The sequence below is a fragment of the Trachurus japonicus genome, chromosome 22 (assembly GCF_045865225.1).
Source record: "Trachurus japonicus isolate A0001 chromosome 22, Traja_1.0".
NCBI lineage: Eukaryota > Metazoa > Chordata > Actinopteri > Carangiformes > Carangidae > Trachurus > Trachurus japonicus.
Window position 1 is genome coordinate 17049430 of NC_140928.1, and position 14751 is coordinate 17064180.

General features: G+C 43.1%; 1 protein-coding gene and 1 pseudogene across 2 annotated transcripts; one reads left to right on the forward strand and one right to left on the reverse strand.

The window, feature by feature from the left end:
* Positions 1-149: 149 nt before the first annotated feature.
* Positions 150-4044, reverse strand: prph2la (peripherin 2-like a). The gene is made up of 4 exons (XM_085767136.1): positions 3891-4044; positions 2777-3602; positions 2010-2256; positions 150-1319 (listed from the first exon to the last, which is right to left on the reverse strand). Exons 2-4 carry the CDS (start codon positions 3355-3357, stop codon positions 1047-1049), a joined length of 1101 nt encoding a protein of 366 aa, XP_085623262.1. The 5' UTR covers positions 3358-3602; positions 3891-4044; the 3' UTR covers positions 150-1046.
* Positions 4045-5052: 1008 nt separating this feature from the next.
* LOC146963837 (uncharacterized) lies at positions 5053-14609 on the forward strand (annotated as a pseudogene). The gene is made up of 19 exons (XR_015034748.1): positions 5053-5255; positions 5544-5644; positions 5746-5835; positions 5917-6060; positions 6160-6318; positions 6409-6490; positions 6596-6785; positions 6913-7056; positions 7493-7683; positions 7774-8046; positions 8130-8294; positions 8407-8581; positions 8673-9006; positions 9089-9179; positions 9264-9364; positions 9461-9648; positions 9730-10159; positions 10973-11079; positions 12536-14609. The product of XR_015034748.1 is annotated as an uncharacterized LOC146963837 (transcript).
* The last annotated feature ends 142 nt before the right edge of the window (positions 14610-14751 follow it).

Genomic DNA, 14751 nt, shown 5'->3' on the forward strand with positions numbered 1-14751 from the left:
CTCCCATCGGTGATATTGTTTTGTCCAACATGTGAGAGCCCCAGATAGGTATCTTATATACTTCATGTAAGCACACAAAGAAACACAGCTTGCAATGAACTCATCTGAAATCCTCATAAGACAAAAAGACAGACAGTGACATCATTACCAAGTCAGCTCGTAAAGTTTATTGTCAAGCTTTTGGTTGCTCATCCCAGCACAAAGTGTTTTCATGAGACAGGTGGACCACGGTGGCACTGCTGAGGCACATCAGAGTCATTGTAGTGATGACTTGAACCTTCTAGAAAACATAACCAGTCATAGATTACCTATGGATTTCTGTCTGTTTAAGTGCTTTTAACTAATGTGAAAGTGAGAACATGCTAAATTGTTTACTACCACCGATGCAACTTTGTTTGCTATAAAGCAGTTGAATGTAATTTGCTAGTGAAAATGCACATAGTGTATAACACCCAGAACTAATGTAAAATTCATGCTCTTCCAGGTCCTACAAGGCCCGCTTAATATGAGGCCTTAAAACCAAATACTTTAATGAGTGAAATGTAACTCGACACTCAAATCTTGCTATTATAACTATAAATTCACACATGTACTTTCTTACATGTTCAAGTGAAATCAGGCAACAAAAAACAAACATGGGTGCTTCAGTTTTGGACCTTCTTCACTAAATTGTCATCACTCCTTTCGATTCCCATCTTGCAACCAACAGACGTATGAAGCTTTTGAATATGTGTTGCAAAAATCACAACACACAGGCAACAATGTCATTTATAAACAACAGACTACAGTACAGGTGTGTACAGATGTATTGTTAAATGTGTGCATTTATGTGATGGTGGTTTGTGGTCGTAAAAACAGGCATTGTCTTTGTACTTAAGAAAAGATATTCATTCGAGGAGGTGGATCGTAGGTTGAGAGATATTTCCTACTGATTTCCATCTTCCACAGGCGTTTTTCATTCGGACTCACCACCTTTGTAAGAAGTCCTGCCTTCAGTGACACTGTTCACTGAGGCCTTTTTTTTTTTTTTTTTTACTGGAGAAAGGTCAACTGGCCTCAGGTGTCTGCTTTGGTGGCACGTTGTCTGGCCCGTAGTGTGCTTTGGAGGTGGAGGGGACGTCTATATTGGGGTCTCCGTTGTTGGATGTGTCGATCTGATTGTTCTTGCCGAGGCTCTTGATGATGTTCAGGTTGGTGCGGGCTGTTTCCATGAAGCTGTTTTCCAGCAGATAGCCGTCTGACTCAGAGTCAGGATCTCCCTGCCTCAGCACGTTTTCCAGGGAGGTTTGGAGGTAACGGACTCCTGTCAACACCGACAGCTGAAACGAGAGGCAGGGACATTCACTACTGAGATAATCACACAAAAAATGAAAAGTAAAATTGTTTTTTTCTCCCTCCATATGAGATGATATGATATATGATTTGTATCTGCAGGCCTGCAACAGTTTCTTAGGAGACAATTGCAACAGAGTAGAGGACACTAGGAGAGTCCACTTCAAGTGCTGCATGGATGACCTAGAGATAATACGCAAGGATTATTATTGCATGTGTGTGTGAGGTGGATAAAAGGGTTAATGCAAAGGCTCAGGTGATCATATCCTTCCCTGGAGAGAAATAAGAACTGACATGAGTAACTGAAACAGTGTTTGCACCAATGCAGCTATTTTTGGGGAGAAACGTCTCTTTAAAAGACAACTTCACCAAGTTAGAGATGCTCTATTGTGAAAGGTTGTTGGATGCAAGAGAGCCACATTGTTTTTTTTAACTCCATACATTCTCCTTCACTCTGAAAACCTGGCTCCTTCATTACCCACAATGCAATTTGACCGGTGACAGTTCAGTTGGTGCTTCAGCTGTTGTTCACAGACTTCAGGTTTTTCTTCTCATTTTAAAACTTGCACCAACTGCCTCGAGATGCATCACCTGAGGTTATTTACCAGGCTTCGTGCAGCTCTCTCTTTACCTTGACCACTCTGACCCTCTGTTGGTACCAACTTGTGTTTTCTCACCTCAAACAGCCAGGTGATGAGGACCGACAGGCCAATGGACTGCATGATGTAGTTGTAGTGCTCCAGCAGCGCCTGCCGACACCCTTTCATCCACAGGTTCAGCTCCTCTGTCTGGTGCTCGTAGTTGAAGTGCGCGGTGTTGTTGTTGATCTGCCGCTGGATGCAGGGTCGGGGGGAGTTGGTGTTGCAGCAGCTGAAGGGGACTCCATCCATCAGGTACTTCCCCTCTACGTTACTCCTTAAGCGGCTGGATGGTAGGGACAAGATGGAAAATTTGTTCTCAGATTATTATTGTTAGGGACTGTTTGACAATTAGGCTATTAGTGGTGTTTTGTTTTGTTTTGTTTTTTCTGAAAAGAGGACAGTTTTTAAACAGAGCATAGGCCTTCAAATGTTATGCTGAGAAACCTTCTGGTTAATGGCCCATCAGTCAACCATCTAATAAGACTATCATGTTATACTGCACATTAATTCAAGAAATTAAATGTGCCATGAAGTTGGATTATCTTTTAATACCCTAATTCATTCTTATTTCTTTTTCTGAAAAAGAGAATACCTTTAACTGTCATGTTTTCCCATATTGAGAAATGTGTCATTAGAAGTTTGTTATTAGACCTAAATGTTTTATGCTCTGGCCCATGTAGTTATTAAGAATTAAACAAATTGTGCCACTTGAGTGATTTGAGTACAGTCCATTTCATGTGTGAATTAACAGATGATCTTTGCAAACTCAGTGTCCTCCTCCTCATTCTGCAGCTTGTACTTACTCCACCACCTCTTTCTGAGACATGTCCAGGTAACGGTTGCTGATCCACTGGATCTGGAACCAGTCTTTGTATCCATTGTTGCCACAGCACTGGAACTCTATCTGCAGCACGTCCACAGTGCGCTTGAGGAAGCAGCGTCCCGGCGTGTCCGTGTCCTTGTAGAACCTCATGGCCTCTGTCAGCCCCTGGTTCAGAGACTCCTCCAGCTCCCCACGCATGCTGTAACACATCAGAGCCCCCACCAGCACGCAGAAGGTGAAGAAGAAGGTGCATATGATGTAGGGCAGCATGATCAGCTTCCAGCGCAAAAACTTGGTGGTGTCCACACAGTCGTAACAGATCTTCCCTCCCAGGAAGTTGATGGCACAGGCGATGAGGCCCACGGCTATGAGCATATTGGGCACATACTGGATGTCTCTCTCGGCCATCAGCTCCCCTCGCTTGTTGATCTCCACCTTGAGGAAGAGCCCCAGGCTGAACAGGATGGCCCCCGTCACCACCGAGATCCAGTTGAGTATCCACAGCACCTGGGCCAGTTTGTCCCTCTTGGTCTTGGTGAACTTTACCCTCAAGACCGCCATCGTGTATTTATCCTCTTTCAGTTTTTCTTTTTTAAGTCAGGGGGAGGGGATTACGGGTGGGCCACAGGTAGATCAGGGGAGAGGAACAGGTTATCCTCCAGGGGGTGCCGGGGGCTGATGGGTGGGGGGTTGGTTGAACAGTTCTCTGAAGGTCCTTTCATAAGCAGCTTAGCCAGGTACTCATGATCGATATGGTGTAGACGCTGCATTATGGTTGTAAAATAGGTGCTGACAGCTCTGTGAGACTACAGTGGGGACAGAATTATTCACAAAATTCAAATTAACATATTCTCGAAATGACAGAACGCATACAAAGCCAAAACTGCAATGACATGTGATCAGTTGTATACAAACAGGAAACCATCTACATGCAAAACAAACTGAGGGGAAAAAAAAATCAAAAGCATAAAATGAAACTGAAAAAACATGATAACTTCCTTTTTAATCCAGTGAAAAAAGTTCTCAGGCAGAAAATGAAAGAAGAAATAGCTGACACAATGAAAAAATAAATCCAAGAAATCCACTGCACCTACCTCAGCCTAGTCAGCATTCACCTTGAAAATATGTCACCATTCCCATCATTCATCATTCTCTCATTTTCAGTTTCTTTTCTTGCTGACATCCTCAGATTTAGTCCTGAGAGAGTGAAGTGGCCGCACTGACACAGATTCTATGCAGGCAGCCACACACAGCAGCATCAGAGTGAGACTAGTAGCCAAGTCCTGACCCTCCTCCTAATCCCCTTTAATCATTAATCAGGCCTGGGCCCCACGAGGGATTTGGACCCACCTTCTGCTACCTACGCAAATCTGACTGTCCAACTAGCGTGAAAGTAATGGCTGACAGCCAATGTGTGTACGTGTACGTGTGTGTGTTTGTGTGTGTATGTTTTCATTTGAGTAAAAAAAAAAAAAAAAAGTGCACATTTGATTGGAAAAGCTAATTTCAGAGTCACCATCACCATGAGTGCATGCACTGACCAAGCTGGCTTGTATACAAAAAGCTTTATGCACATATGCAAAAATATGGATGTGTAAATTAATAAATAGAAATAAAGGGCTATACTGCTCTCAGCTGGTGGAAACCTATAGGTCTGCTTCTGACAATTGTTTTCATTAGTCATTATAATATGAATAATAGTTAATTAATTAATTAATTAATTAATATAATAAATCATTTACTTGATTAAACAATTCATTTTTGTTTGTTTATAACATTTCTCAGAATGGCTGATATAGTTTCCCACAGCCCTGGGTGATGTCTTCAAATGTCAGATATTCAGCCCACTATCACTATGAGAAAAATAATAATAATAAAAAACTGCAAATGATTGATGTTTTTGCTTAGAAAATTATTAAAATGATCACTCAAACATACAAATATTTGCCAATTCCTTTGATCATAGATTGCTAATGTTGCAGCTCTATTCTCCAGGCATGCAGGGCTTTTGGCCAATGCGTGATTTCACAGCAGGTGTTTTTGCCAAAGTGTATAAAAAACATTTATGGTGACATCACTGACTGGGGTGTGTCCAGAAGTGCCAAATACCTGTTAGATTAAAGCAGTAGAGACCTCGATTTAGTTTGCCCCCTTCTGTCTCTTAAGAGGTAAATTTTCACCCCCCGCCACACATACTTAAATAAACACACACGCACGCACACACACACACAGCCACGCTGCAAATCAGCCAATGAAATGTTAACTGAGAGTGAGATTAGTGGATTAACATGTACCAAAGTAGCTTGTGTAAGAGGAGAACGTTACTGTAGCCACCGAACCAGTCAGCAAATCCACCAGGCAGACACACTCACCGCTGCACCGACCAAGAATGAAGATTAACTGAGCAACTATGGTCGACTGCACCACGTCTTCAAGTGAGTACTGACTATCCAAGATGTGTTTATGAACTTCTCTGTGGAGACTCTTCAAAAATAATCATCATCATACTACTAATCTGTACTCATACAATCCATTGATCTAATTATGGAACATGTCTAGAGGTTTTCTAGGCTTAAGTGTGAGAGTGATTTAATCTCATTGACATACGCTGCATGAGACTGAGCTGAATCAACTAGTGCACATAACATGAAGTAAATTGTGTTTTATATTGCCATAAAGAATCTTATGTTTCAACAATATTTTTCAGTACTGATACCTTGATACAAGAACTCCCTCGTCCTGGTGAGAAGAGACATAATGTGTGATACAGAGGGCCAATGGGCTGAGGCGTTGACCAGCAACAACATCCGAGCCATCATCCGCTGGCTCCGCAAGCTCATAGCTGAAGGTACATTAGGAACATTTGGATTTGATGAAATTATGGCTCTGTCCTCCATTCGCTTCTTGTTATCTGTAAAGTATTTGATGTTTGAATTTATCCCTAATAAGGTGATGTTGATAAGGAGGAAATCCTACCGACCTTTGGCTGTTGGGTACAGAGGACGTCAGAGTTCACAAAAAAAGAGCTGTTAACTTTATGTAAGTACACATCTCTTCATCAGTGATTTCAACCGGCTTTACATCTGATTTTACACCTTTTTGTCGTATTTATTCCTGCAGGCTTTAGTCGTTGCCAAGGTCTGTGGATGTTTCTGGATCGGAGCTCCTTCACGCGGGTGAACATGCTTCTCCAGAGACTGAGGAACCTGCTCACTCTGGCCCAGTGGGCGAGGCGGCAGCTCCCTTCAGCCCACCTCTGGCATGGTACACACTAATCCTGATCATTAATTCATTAATTGATTAATTAATTAATTTTGTGTAACCCCTCACTGGAGCTTCAGGTCCTGAGTCTTTCATTTGCAGGTGTGGGGTACCCGTGTGCGGTGTGCAGGGACACTGTGGGCTCTTCGGACGTCAGACGTTCCTGCTGGAACCGAGAGCACAGGGCTCTAAAGCAACACATCTGGCTGGGACGGCTGGTTCAGTGGTGGGGCATCATGGGGCTTCTGCCTAAATACCCTGGTACAGACTTCAACACACACCATAATATAGGCGTAATGAAATGTTATCACACTTTTACATGTTGTTTGTGTTCTCTGCTGTCGCTGTCAGAGGCCCAAGAGATGAAGCGGATCTCCCAGATGTGGAGGGAAATGGAGCACAGCCATCAGAAAGCTTATCTCATGGCATTTGGGTAATTTAGATGATTTGACTTGATGCTGGGGGATTAAAAGCGTACTTATCTCTCTCCTGCTGAAACTTCTCCCTGTATTTACTTCCTGCTTTTCTTTTCATTCAGAGGGCAGGACGTAGGAGCAGAGAGATGGGGCTCTTTCATACAGGGTATGGTGACCCAGCTGGACAAGCAGCACGGCTGCATTTGGACCTCGGAGGACGGTTCGGACCAGTGCTACCCTCCTCCCAATCTGCTGGCCGTGCTGAAGCTCGTGCTGGTGCCTCGTATTGACAACATGTCAGTCCAGGCAGTTGTATCCATTTCAATACAGCGTCAAGAAATCTTACTGTAGACCTTGTGTAACTTTCTGCTCTGTTCTTGTCTGTCCAAGATAGACCTTACATTTTGGGTTGTACATTTCTTTAACCCATGTATTGCAGCTCATGTACTTTATCCTGGACATAGCAAATTGCCTGCAGTGTAAAAACAACCTCCTGCAGTCTTTCTGCCACGCTTTTACAATTCCTTCCAGGTTTTCCCAACAAATCAAGGCCTTCTGGATGCTTGATCACGGAAATGTCAGGGTATGTAACTATGACATCCAGCTTGATCAGCTGAGTTCCCGATTCTGATTTTGATCAAGCTATTGTAATGAACAGTTAACCAGTTAATCATTCAGTTGATTAGGGTCCTTGTTCAAATGGCTGCATTTGCAAGGGACACTAATGGGTCTCTTGAGCAGTGCATATGATTAATGTAATAACTGCATTGTGTCAGTGATTCAACTACAATCGATCTGTATTTCAGCATAAGAAATGCTTTATTGGATGGAAACACAACAACAATTACACAATAATTTGTGTTTTTGATGATTAAAGCCACTAGGATAGGAGTTTTCATTCAACCCGCATATTATTAACATTTATCTTTGTTTAGATTTTAAACTAAAGGGACAAATAATCTCATATAATTAATATTAGTAATGTAAATGATGACAACATTTTGTTACATCCTACCTAGGCCTCCATGGAGCTGTTGCTGAGCCCCAGGGCTGCTGTCCCCTGGCTCCCCTGGCAGCACTGGTGCATCATCCATTGTCTCCTGACAAGGAAACAGCCTCGTTTGGCATTAAGGTACCTCCACTGGACCAGACCGGCTGTAGAGAGCACTGATGATGCCAAACTCTGTGCAGATGTGCTGCTTCAAAACAAGTATGTTGTGCTTCACTTATATCCCTCTAGTCATATCACTGATTATAGTTGTCTTATTATCTTAACGTGTGATGTGTATGATGTCTCCAGTTGTGTTTCTGAGGCCTGGGCTGTGCTGAAGAGAGGCCACACAGACAGTGAGGACATGGTCGCATACTTCTTGCAGGCTTGCAGTGGACTGGGTCTGTGCACAAAGGCTTTAAAGTTCATTCCTCCAGGATATAACGTGGGTGAATCTCATCTAATACAATAAAATGTAGAAAACCAAAGATATAGAGCTCCGGAACTGACACTTTATGTGAAAACTGTTCATCATGACTCATATCAGGGTGAAGACAATGGAAACAGGATTAAGACAACAGAGTTACAGTTACTATTGAGGAAAAAAGGTGAGACAAAGAATATTGAACAGCATCAGGACTGAGTGAAAATGCATTATATTTAAGTATGGGGTTTGTTTCAACAGACTGTTCTGAGGGAAGGCCTCCCTGTCCACTGTCTGCCAAACTGTATGAGGCTCAAAGAATGAACACAGTGTCTCCAGAGGAACTTGTCAGACTTGTCGGAAAGGCTGTGATGGAAGTGAGAGACCCCTCTCCTCCCAAATTGAGGTACTGAGGTTGTAAATGACGCGTTAATAAAAGAGGGTGATTAAATGTGGAAATATGTTCAGTACCCCAGAGAACTGAGCAGATAATTTCCTTATGTTCTGTTATATTCCAGTGAGGTGGTGTGGCCCGAGCATGTGGAGAGAAAATCGAACTGCAGAAAGATGTCTCTGACAACCCAAGCTCTGCTTCATCTGGCACCCAGCCCCTCCCCAATGGACGTGATGGAAGAGCAAGCAGAGCAAACTGCACATACAGATGAGCCTGAGGAGGAACAGTCTATACATGATGTACAGATTTTCATTCATCCTGCGAAAAAATAATTAATCATCACCACGTCTATTTGAATTCATGTCCTGTATTGTTTTTTTCTTGTCTCAGCAGCAAAGTGAGACTCATGGGTCCTCCTCAGAGGATCAGAGCTCTGAGTCCGCCTCCTCCTCCTCCTTCACCTCAGCTTCCTCCTTGTTTCTGGTGGGACGGAGTCGTCCCTACGTGTATGAAAGCACCTTGACTCTGCAGAGGATCTCCTCTTTCCTCACCGACGGTGAGAAACAAAGTAGGGACGACGAAGACGAGAGCAGACCCCCTTCGTCAGTCGGTCTCTTACCAGATTGCCGTGAGTTGGTAGTGACACCAGATGGCGCCACAGACCCCCTCTCCCTCTGCAACCTGAACACTGACGTTGTGGTGGAGTTGCTTCTTTCTGCAGAAGGTGAGATTTGCTCTGGATTTTATGTGCACACCTTTCACGTAAAGAATGAAAAGATGAAGACAAACTTGAACTCTTCTTCCAGGGGGAGAAGATGTTTTCCTAAGCAAGGACTTTCTCGGTGTTGATGTGGTTTCAGGAACATCAATGAATGAAACCCTTCCTTTAAACAAGAGGTCAGAGGTCATTTCACTTCACACAGTACTGATGGCACATTTTATGCTGGCAAAGTAAAACTGAGTGATCTTTGTTTCTTATAGTTTCAGAACGAATCGGCCCCTTCGCTTGTGCTCTAATGAGATCAGCCAATCAGTGCCTTCTCTCTGTGAGCCCCAGGTTGATGTGCTCTCACCTGACTTTGGTATGTGGCTACATTTAGCTCGAACAAATGTGACAGCAGTGGTCGAATGGATGGTTTTACATACTTTAATATCACTGAATCAACTCTAATCTGCAGGCAAAGGAGAACAGAGAAAGGAAACTGTTCACAGTCTCTCAGATGTGACTGAGCTGTGGAGCGCTGTGTTGCCACGAGGGACCCAGTCTGACAACATCCCTCCTCAGACTCTAGGTTTTAGTGAGGCAGCCAGGTCTGATAGTTTCCTGGAAGAGGGACCTCATCAGGGAGGCACCATCTCCCTATTGGTAAAGACCTGAAGTTGATTATAATTTATATGGCACCTATTATCCGAATCATATTTAACATTTTACACTGTATGTTCTCAGAAAGCATTTGAGCATCACAAGCAAGAGGAAGCACAGGGATGTTTCTCCTGTCCTGTGCTGACCGACCTCCACCACAGCCTTCTGTCAGAGGCGCCGGCCGCCAGCAGCTCCAGGGTCTTAGCAAGGACAGGTGAAGAGGGCAACGCCCCCCTCCCCCCTGTGTGCAGCTTGATTTGCCCCACACGGCTTCAGATCCCTGTTAGATCCCCGAGGCCAGCATGCAACATCCAGACCAGCTCTGCTGCCTCTGACACCCCCAGTGAGATCGCCCACCAAGCCCAGTCAAAGGTGGATGATCCCTCTGTGCAGAGCCCCTCAGCCAGGCCTGATCAATACAATGTGGGCAGCTGGTGGAGACAGGACACCGAGACCTGTGGAGCCTCCAGTGGCCTCTTACCTGCAACAGATCCAGGAACAGCTTTTACATCAGGTGATTTTTAAATAGAAATATGTGGAAATAAACAATAATATACAAAAAAACATAAACATAAACAAGCCTGTGCAACCACATGGTGCATAGCGATCATCTGATATAGAGAAACATGTGCCACTAGTCGCCTTTTTGATATTTACATTTTTCTAAACATTACAAATAGTCATTAGCAATATGCTAATTGAAAAACCCATTTATGTCATTAGCAGCAATAGTCTATGCATGAATAATGTGTGTGTGTGTGTGTGTGTGTGTGTGTGTGTGTGTCCTGGGTAGGCATAATTCTATGTCAGAAATGCTGCTGTCCACTGCAGGGTGCAGGATGCATGTACATGTACAAAAGGCGGGGGGTCCTGGCTGCTAGGAGAGGGGGACTTGTGAGGAAGTGAAGTGTCAGAGATTGCTTCCCTTAACCTTGCTGCAGCAGTCACTCATCCATTAAACAACACCCTCTCCCGTCCTCCCCCCATCCCTCTCTCCCTCCCTCCCTCCCTCTCTTTCTACGGGAGGTGAAGTGTCTGCCACTGCAAATCAGACCTCCCTCCATCTGCCGGGTGGTGTTGATCACCGCTGGGCCTCTGGGATCTACGGCCTATTGCCCCACACTGATGCCCCAACCTTGTTGCTAGGACAAAGGTTAAAGGAGTATGAGAGTGAAGCAATGTTGCATAAAATTAAAAGAATAGTATCAGACTTGCGCTGTTTCATAGAACCATTTTCTGTTATGTATTTCGTTATGGATCATTACAGTTCTTGAAAAGACATTAGAAAACAGTACTGACTATGTTTTTGTTTTCTGTTTGTTCACAGATCATAAGAAGCCTTCTCTTGTCTTAAGTCAGCCATATTCCTACAGCCTGCTCAGCTTTATGGACTTCACCGCGAAGCAAAGAGGAGACAACAGAGGAGGCAAACAGGTACTTCCCTCTCATGATAAACTGAAGCTGTGGTATATTCATCATCAGAAAGATAAAACCCAGACCGGGCAGTAGGGGACACTATTGTTCCAGTTAAGGCGCTTGACAACATCCCTGATTTGGATGATCTCATTTCTGGTCCCTAAGGATTGGGCTTCATCGCAACCCAGCAGGTGCCCTCTTTACTACCCTTCATCCCTCTTTCTCCTGTCCTCCAGCATAAACATCACCGCTTTTAAGATCTCCGCCTACAATGATGTCATTTTCCAAATATGAAAGCAGTGTTTCAGGGGATATGAATCATTTGTATTGTACACTGAAGGGAAGAGGCGAATGTGTGTGAAATCCCACTGAATGTAGCCAAGATTTATTTGTCCAAAAAAAAAAAACACACAATATTTGATTCTGATGTATTCATGTTTTTATGCTGCATAATTTACTGCTTTTGTGCTCATTGACCTGAACATCACACTGCTAAGCATTGTAGTCACTGCCAGGATATGACCAGGTAATTGTTTTACTGAGATTTCATTGGATAATTGTTTAATTGGGATGCAGCCACCTAATTATTTTGTTCAGAATTGGGGAGCATATGGAGCTTGGCAGGTGAAACATAATTAGGCCATGCTAATTTATGATGATTATACATTGGATTTTAGTAGCATATACTGTACAAACAAGTGTGTGTCTATCGTGGCTGATCTATTTAGGTTGTACAGTGAATGCTCGTCTTGATGGTATTACATTAATTATCTTGCAGACTCAGTGTGAGTGTGTGTGTTTCCAGGGAGTTGTTTTGTAAGAAGAGCTATTAGTGTTATCTAATTGTTCATCCAGGCCAGGAATGATACTAGAAAGGATTTGCTTAATTGGCAGATAGAGAGATATTATTAGGTAATGTGTGAAAACAAGTTTAAGACAAACCTTTAATGGCTGATCAAACGATCATCTATTTAGCTCCAGAATACTAATAAAATCAGGATATTAAACATAGTTATTAGCGCAAACTATAAATTCTGATCTCGTCCCAAATGACCTCATGCATGACTGTTTATGATGATTATTGTGGCACAGTTATAGATGAGATATTGGCACTGTGGTGAAAACAAAGTCATCAATCAATGCGTAGAAGCTCACAAAGAGATCATGCCCACTTAAAAAGATACCGCAAAATGAAATATCATCGACTTTTGCTGTCTTCATAAAAAATACCAATATTTGCACAGAGAGATGGGGAGTGTTGGGTCATGTTGCATGTTGAAACAGTGAAGATTCAAGCGGAGATGAATGGCCTCTATTAGGAGCATTTAATAAGTGGCTGGCCCAGTGCTCCCAGCCTCCTGCACCCCCTGGGGAAAGATTAATGAGTACAGGATATTTCATCAGGACCTCCACATCACTGCCCAGGCAACGAGGCTGTAATTGTGTCTGTTTTTGCTGTTGTATTGTGTCACAGGCAGACAAAGAGGAGCCCACAGGTTGGAGCAGTGCGGGGAAGGCTGCACAAGGTGCCATAAGAAGTGGAGGAGCACGGTCGAGGAAGGGAAAACGAGTGAAGAGAGCATGATATGCTGAAGGCACAAAGGAGAAGCACATAATGAATAAGAGATATACTTTCCTACCAGGGATATCAATACTGCTTTAATTCTGAATCTGGATTTGATTAATGGACTAACTAGAATAACTAACTGATCATATTACAGGCTTGATGATCCCCATGAAGATTTTTCACCTTGATGCCGTTCATCTATTCTTCTTCATCCATCACCTGGTCAGATTGTTCTGACAGCAGCCGACGATATTGCGCTGCCACACCCTTTCCTGTCCACTGTCACCACATGTCAGAAACAGTCATTCAATAATAAATTTCTCAGGAATTATTGATGAAACCTAAATTATTGAGTGTGTTGTTAATTAAAAGAGCAGTAAAACAGATAATTCTGGTTTACATTATGTGATTTTACAATGTTATGGTCATTATAAAAATACAACCCATGAATATATTCCATTTGAAGCATAAATGCACAATATTTAAAATGCACAGACAGTGTCCTTGAAATGATTCTGCACTACATTCTTGACTGGTTCCCTGCTCTTGAAAAAGGATGTTTGCTTTGCTGCCATTGCATCTCATGAAAATTAGATGACCTCCCAATGCTTTCTGCAGCCCATCGCTGCTCATATTTGCTCAGTGCTCAGGGACTGCATTTGGGTTAGCATCCTCCTCCCTCCCTCAATCCCTCCAGCCCTCCCCCCTCTCTCCTCCTCTCTCTCTCCCACTGTGGCTTGTTCATGGGGTGAATAACTTAACACATATTTCAGCTTGACACACTTCTGCTCTGGGTCTCCCCTGGGTGGCCAGTTCACGAGCCCACACATGCTGTATTATTTAAAAGTGGGGTTTGGAGTTCTCGCTGTGTGTGGATGTGCGTGTAATCTCCTGTTTGTGTAAAGGGGAATGCCTTATGGAGTTGTTAGGCCTTTCTCTGTGACCTTGCAGGTGCGGCAGCCCCTCTGATACCACATGGTGTCTCAGGTCTGGCCATTTTCTAGACTTTTTGCTGTTCTGGTCTTTGATTTTTCTATTAGAAAAAAAGAAAATAAAAGCTATTTCAGTTTCACAAAAGCAGTATATACAATACCCCAACAATAATGCATCATAACAGAAATGACAAAGTGATTTATTATAGGAAATAGTAACATGGACAATTTATCATACCCAAGATCTGCCACAGTAAAAGAAGAAATACCCAAGGAGCTTGGGACATAAGTAATGATACCTAATGACGCTAAAAAGCAAACCAGCTCTGAACGTTGGAATGAAATCAACTTTCAGGGCAGGACCACACACACACTCACACAAACACAATAACTCAAGCTAATCTGAGTGCTGATAACATCATGGAAATCAGAGAGCTGCGGTGCAGCAAAATGACACATAAATCATGTGCCAGGGAAAGGATGCAAAATACTGCAGTTTGTATGATGGATACAAATAGCTGTACATGGTGGAAAGAATTCATATATAAATAACTGTCTTTATAAGATTATTAATATCTCCTGGGGTGAAGTATGAACATTATAAAGAAGCCGTACACTGCTGTTTCACCTTTGTATTAATTCATGATTCAAAATGGGGATTTTGCATTTTCTCATAATTTTTTTTTTAAAAGATGATTTTCATTCCCACATTGTACAACAGCCTGTATCAGCAGGTTGGACATCAAGGGAATGAACACGCTTCAATTGGGAGACAAGAGCGCCTCAGATGCTGGTGGCAGATGCAGGTGTCTTTCCCACTGGAGGGCACTGTGAGCAGCACAGAGGTTGGGTGGCCGAGGGAGAGGAAGGAGGGACACCTTGGCCAGCTCACCAGATGGGCTCAGTGAAGCGTGTCAGATGGCAGTGACAGCTACCTGCCCTTCCTTAAGGACTGTCACCACGTGTAAACAAACCATTACTCTAATTTGTGACTGCTGCACCTATGTGTGTTCAAAATATGTGTGTGAGTAAGAGCATGATCACTGAACCAACAGTGCACTGCACGTTTCGATCTACTGCTGTCAGAATTGAACTCCTGCAGCTGCAAACTCATCATTTAAAATTTGAAATACATTGAGTGTGTTTTGCTGAGTTTTGGGGAAATCTGTCAAATTAATCAGAAGACAACTA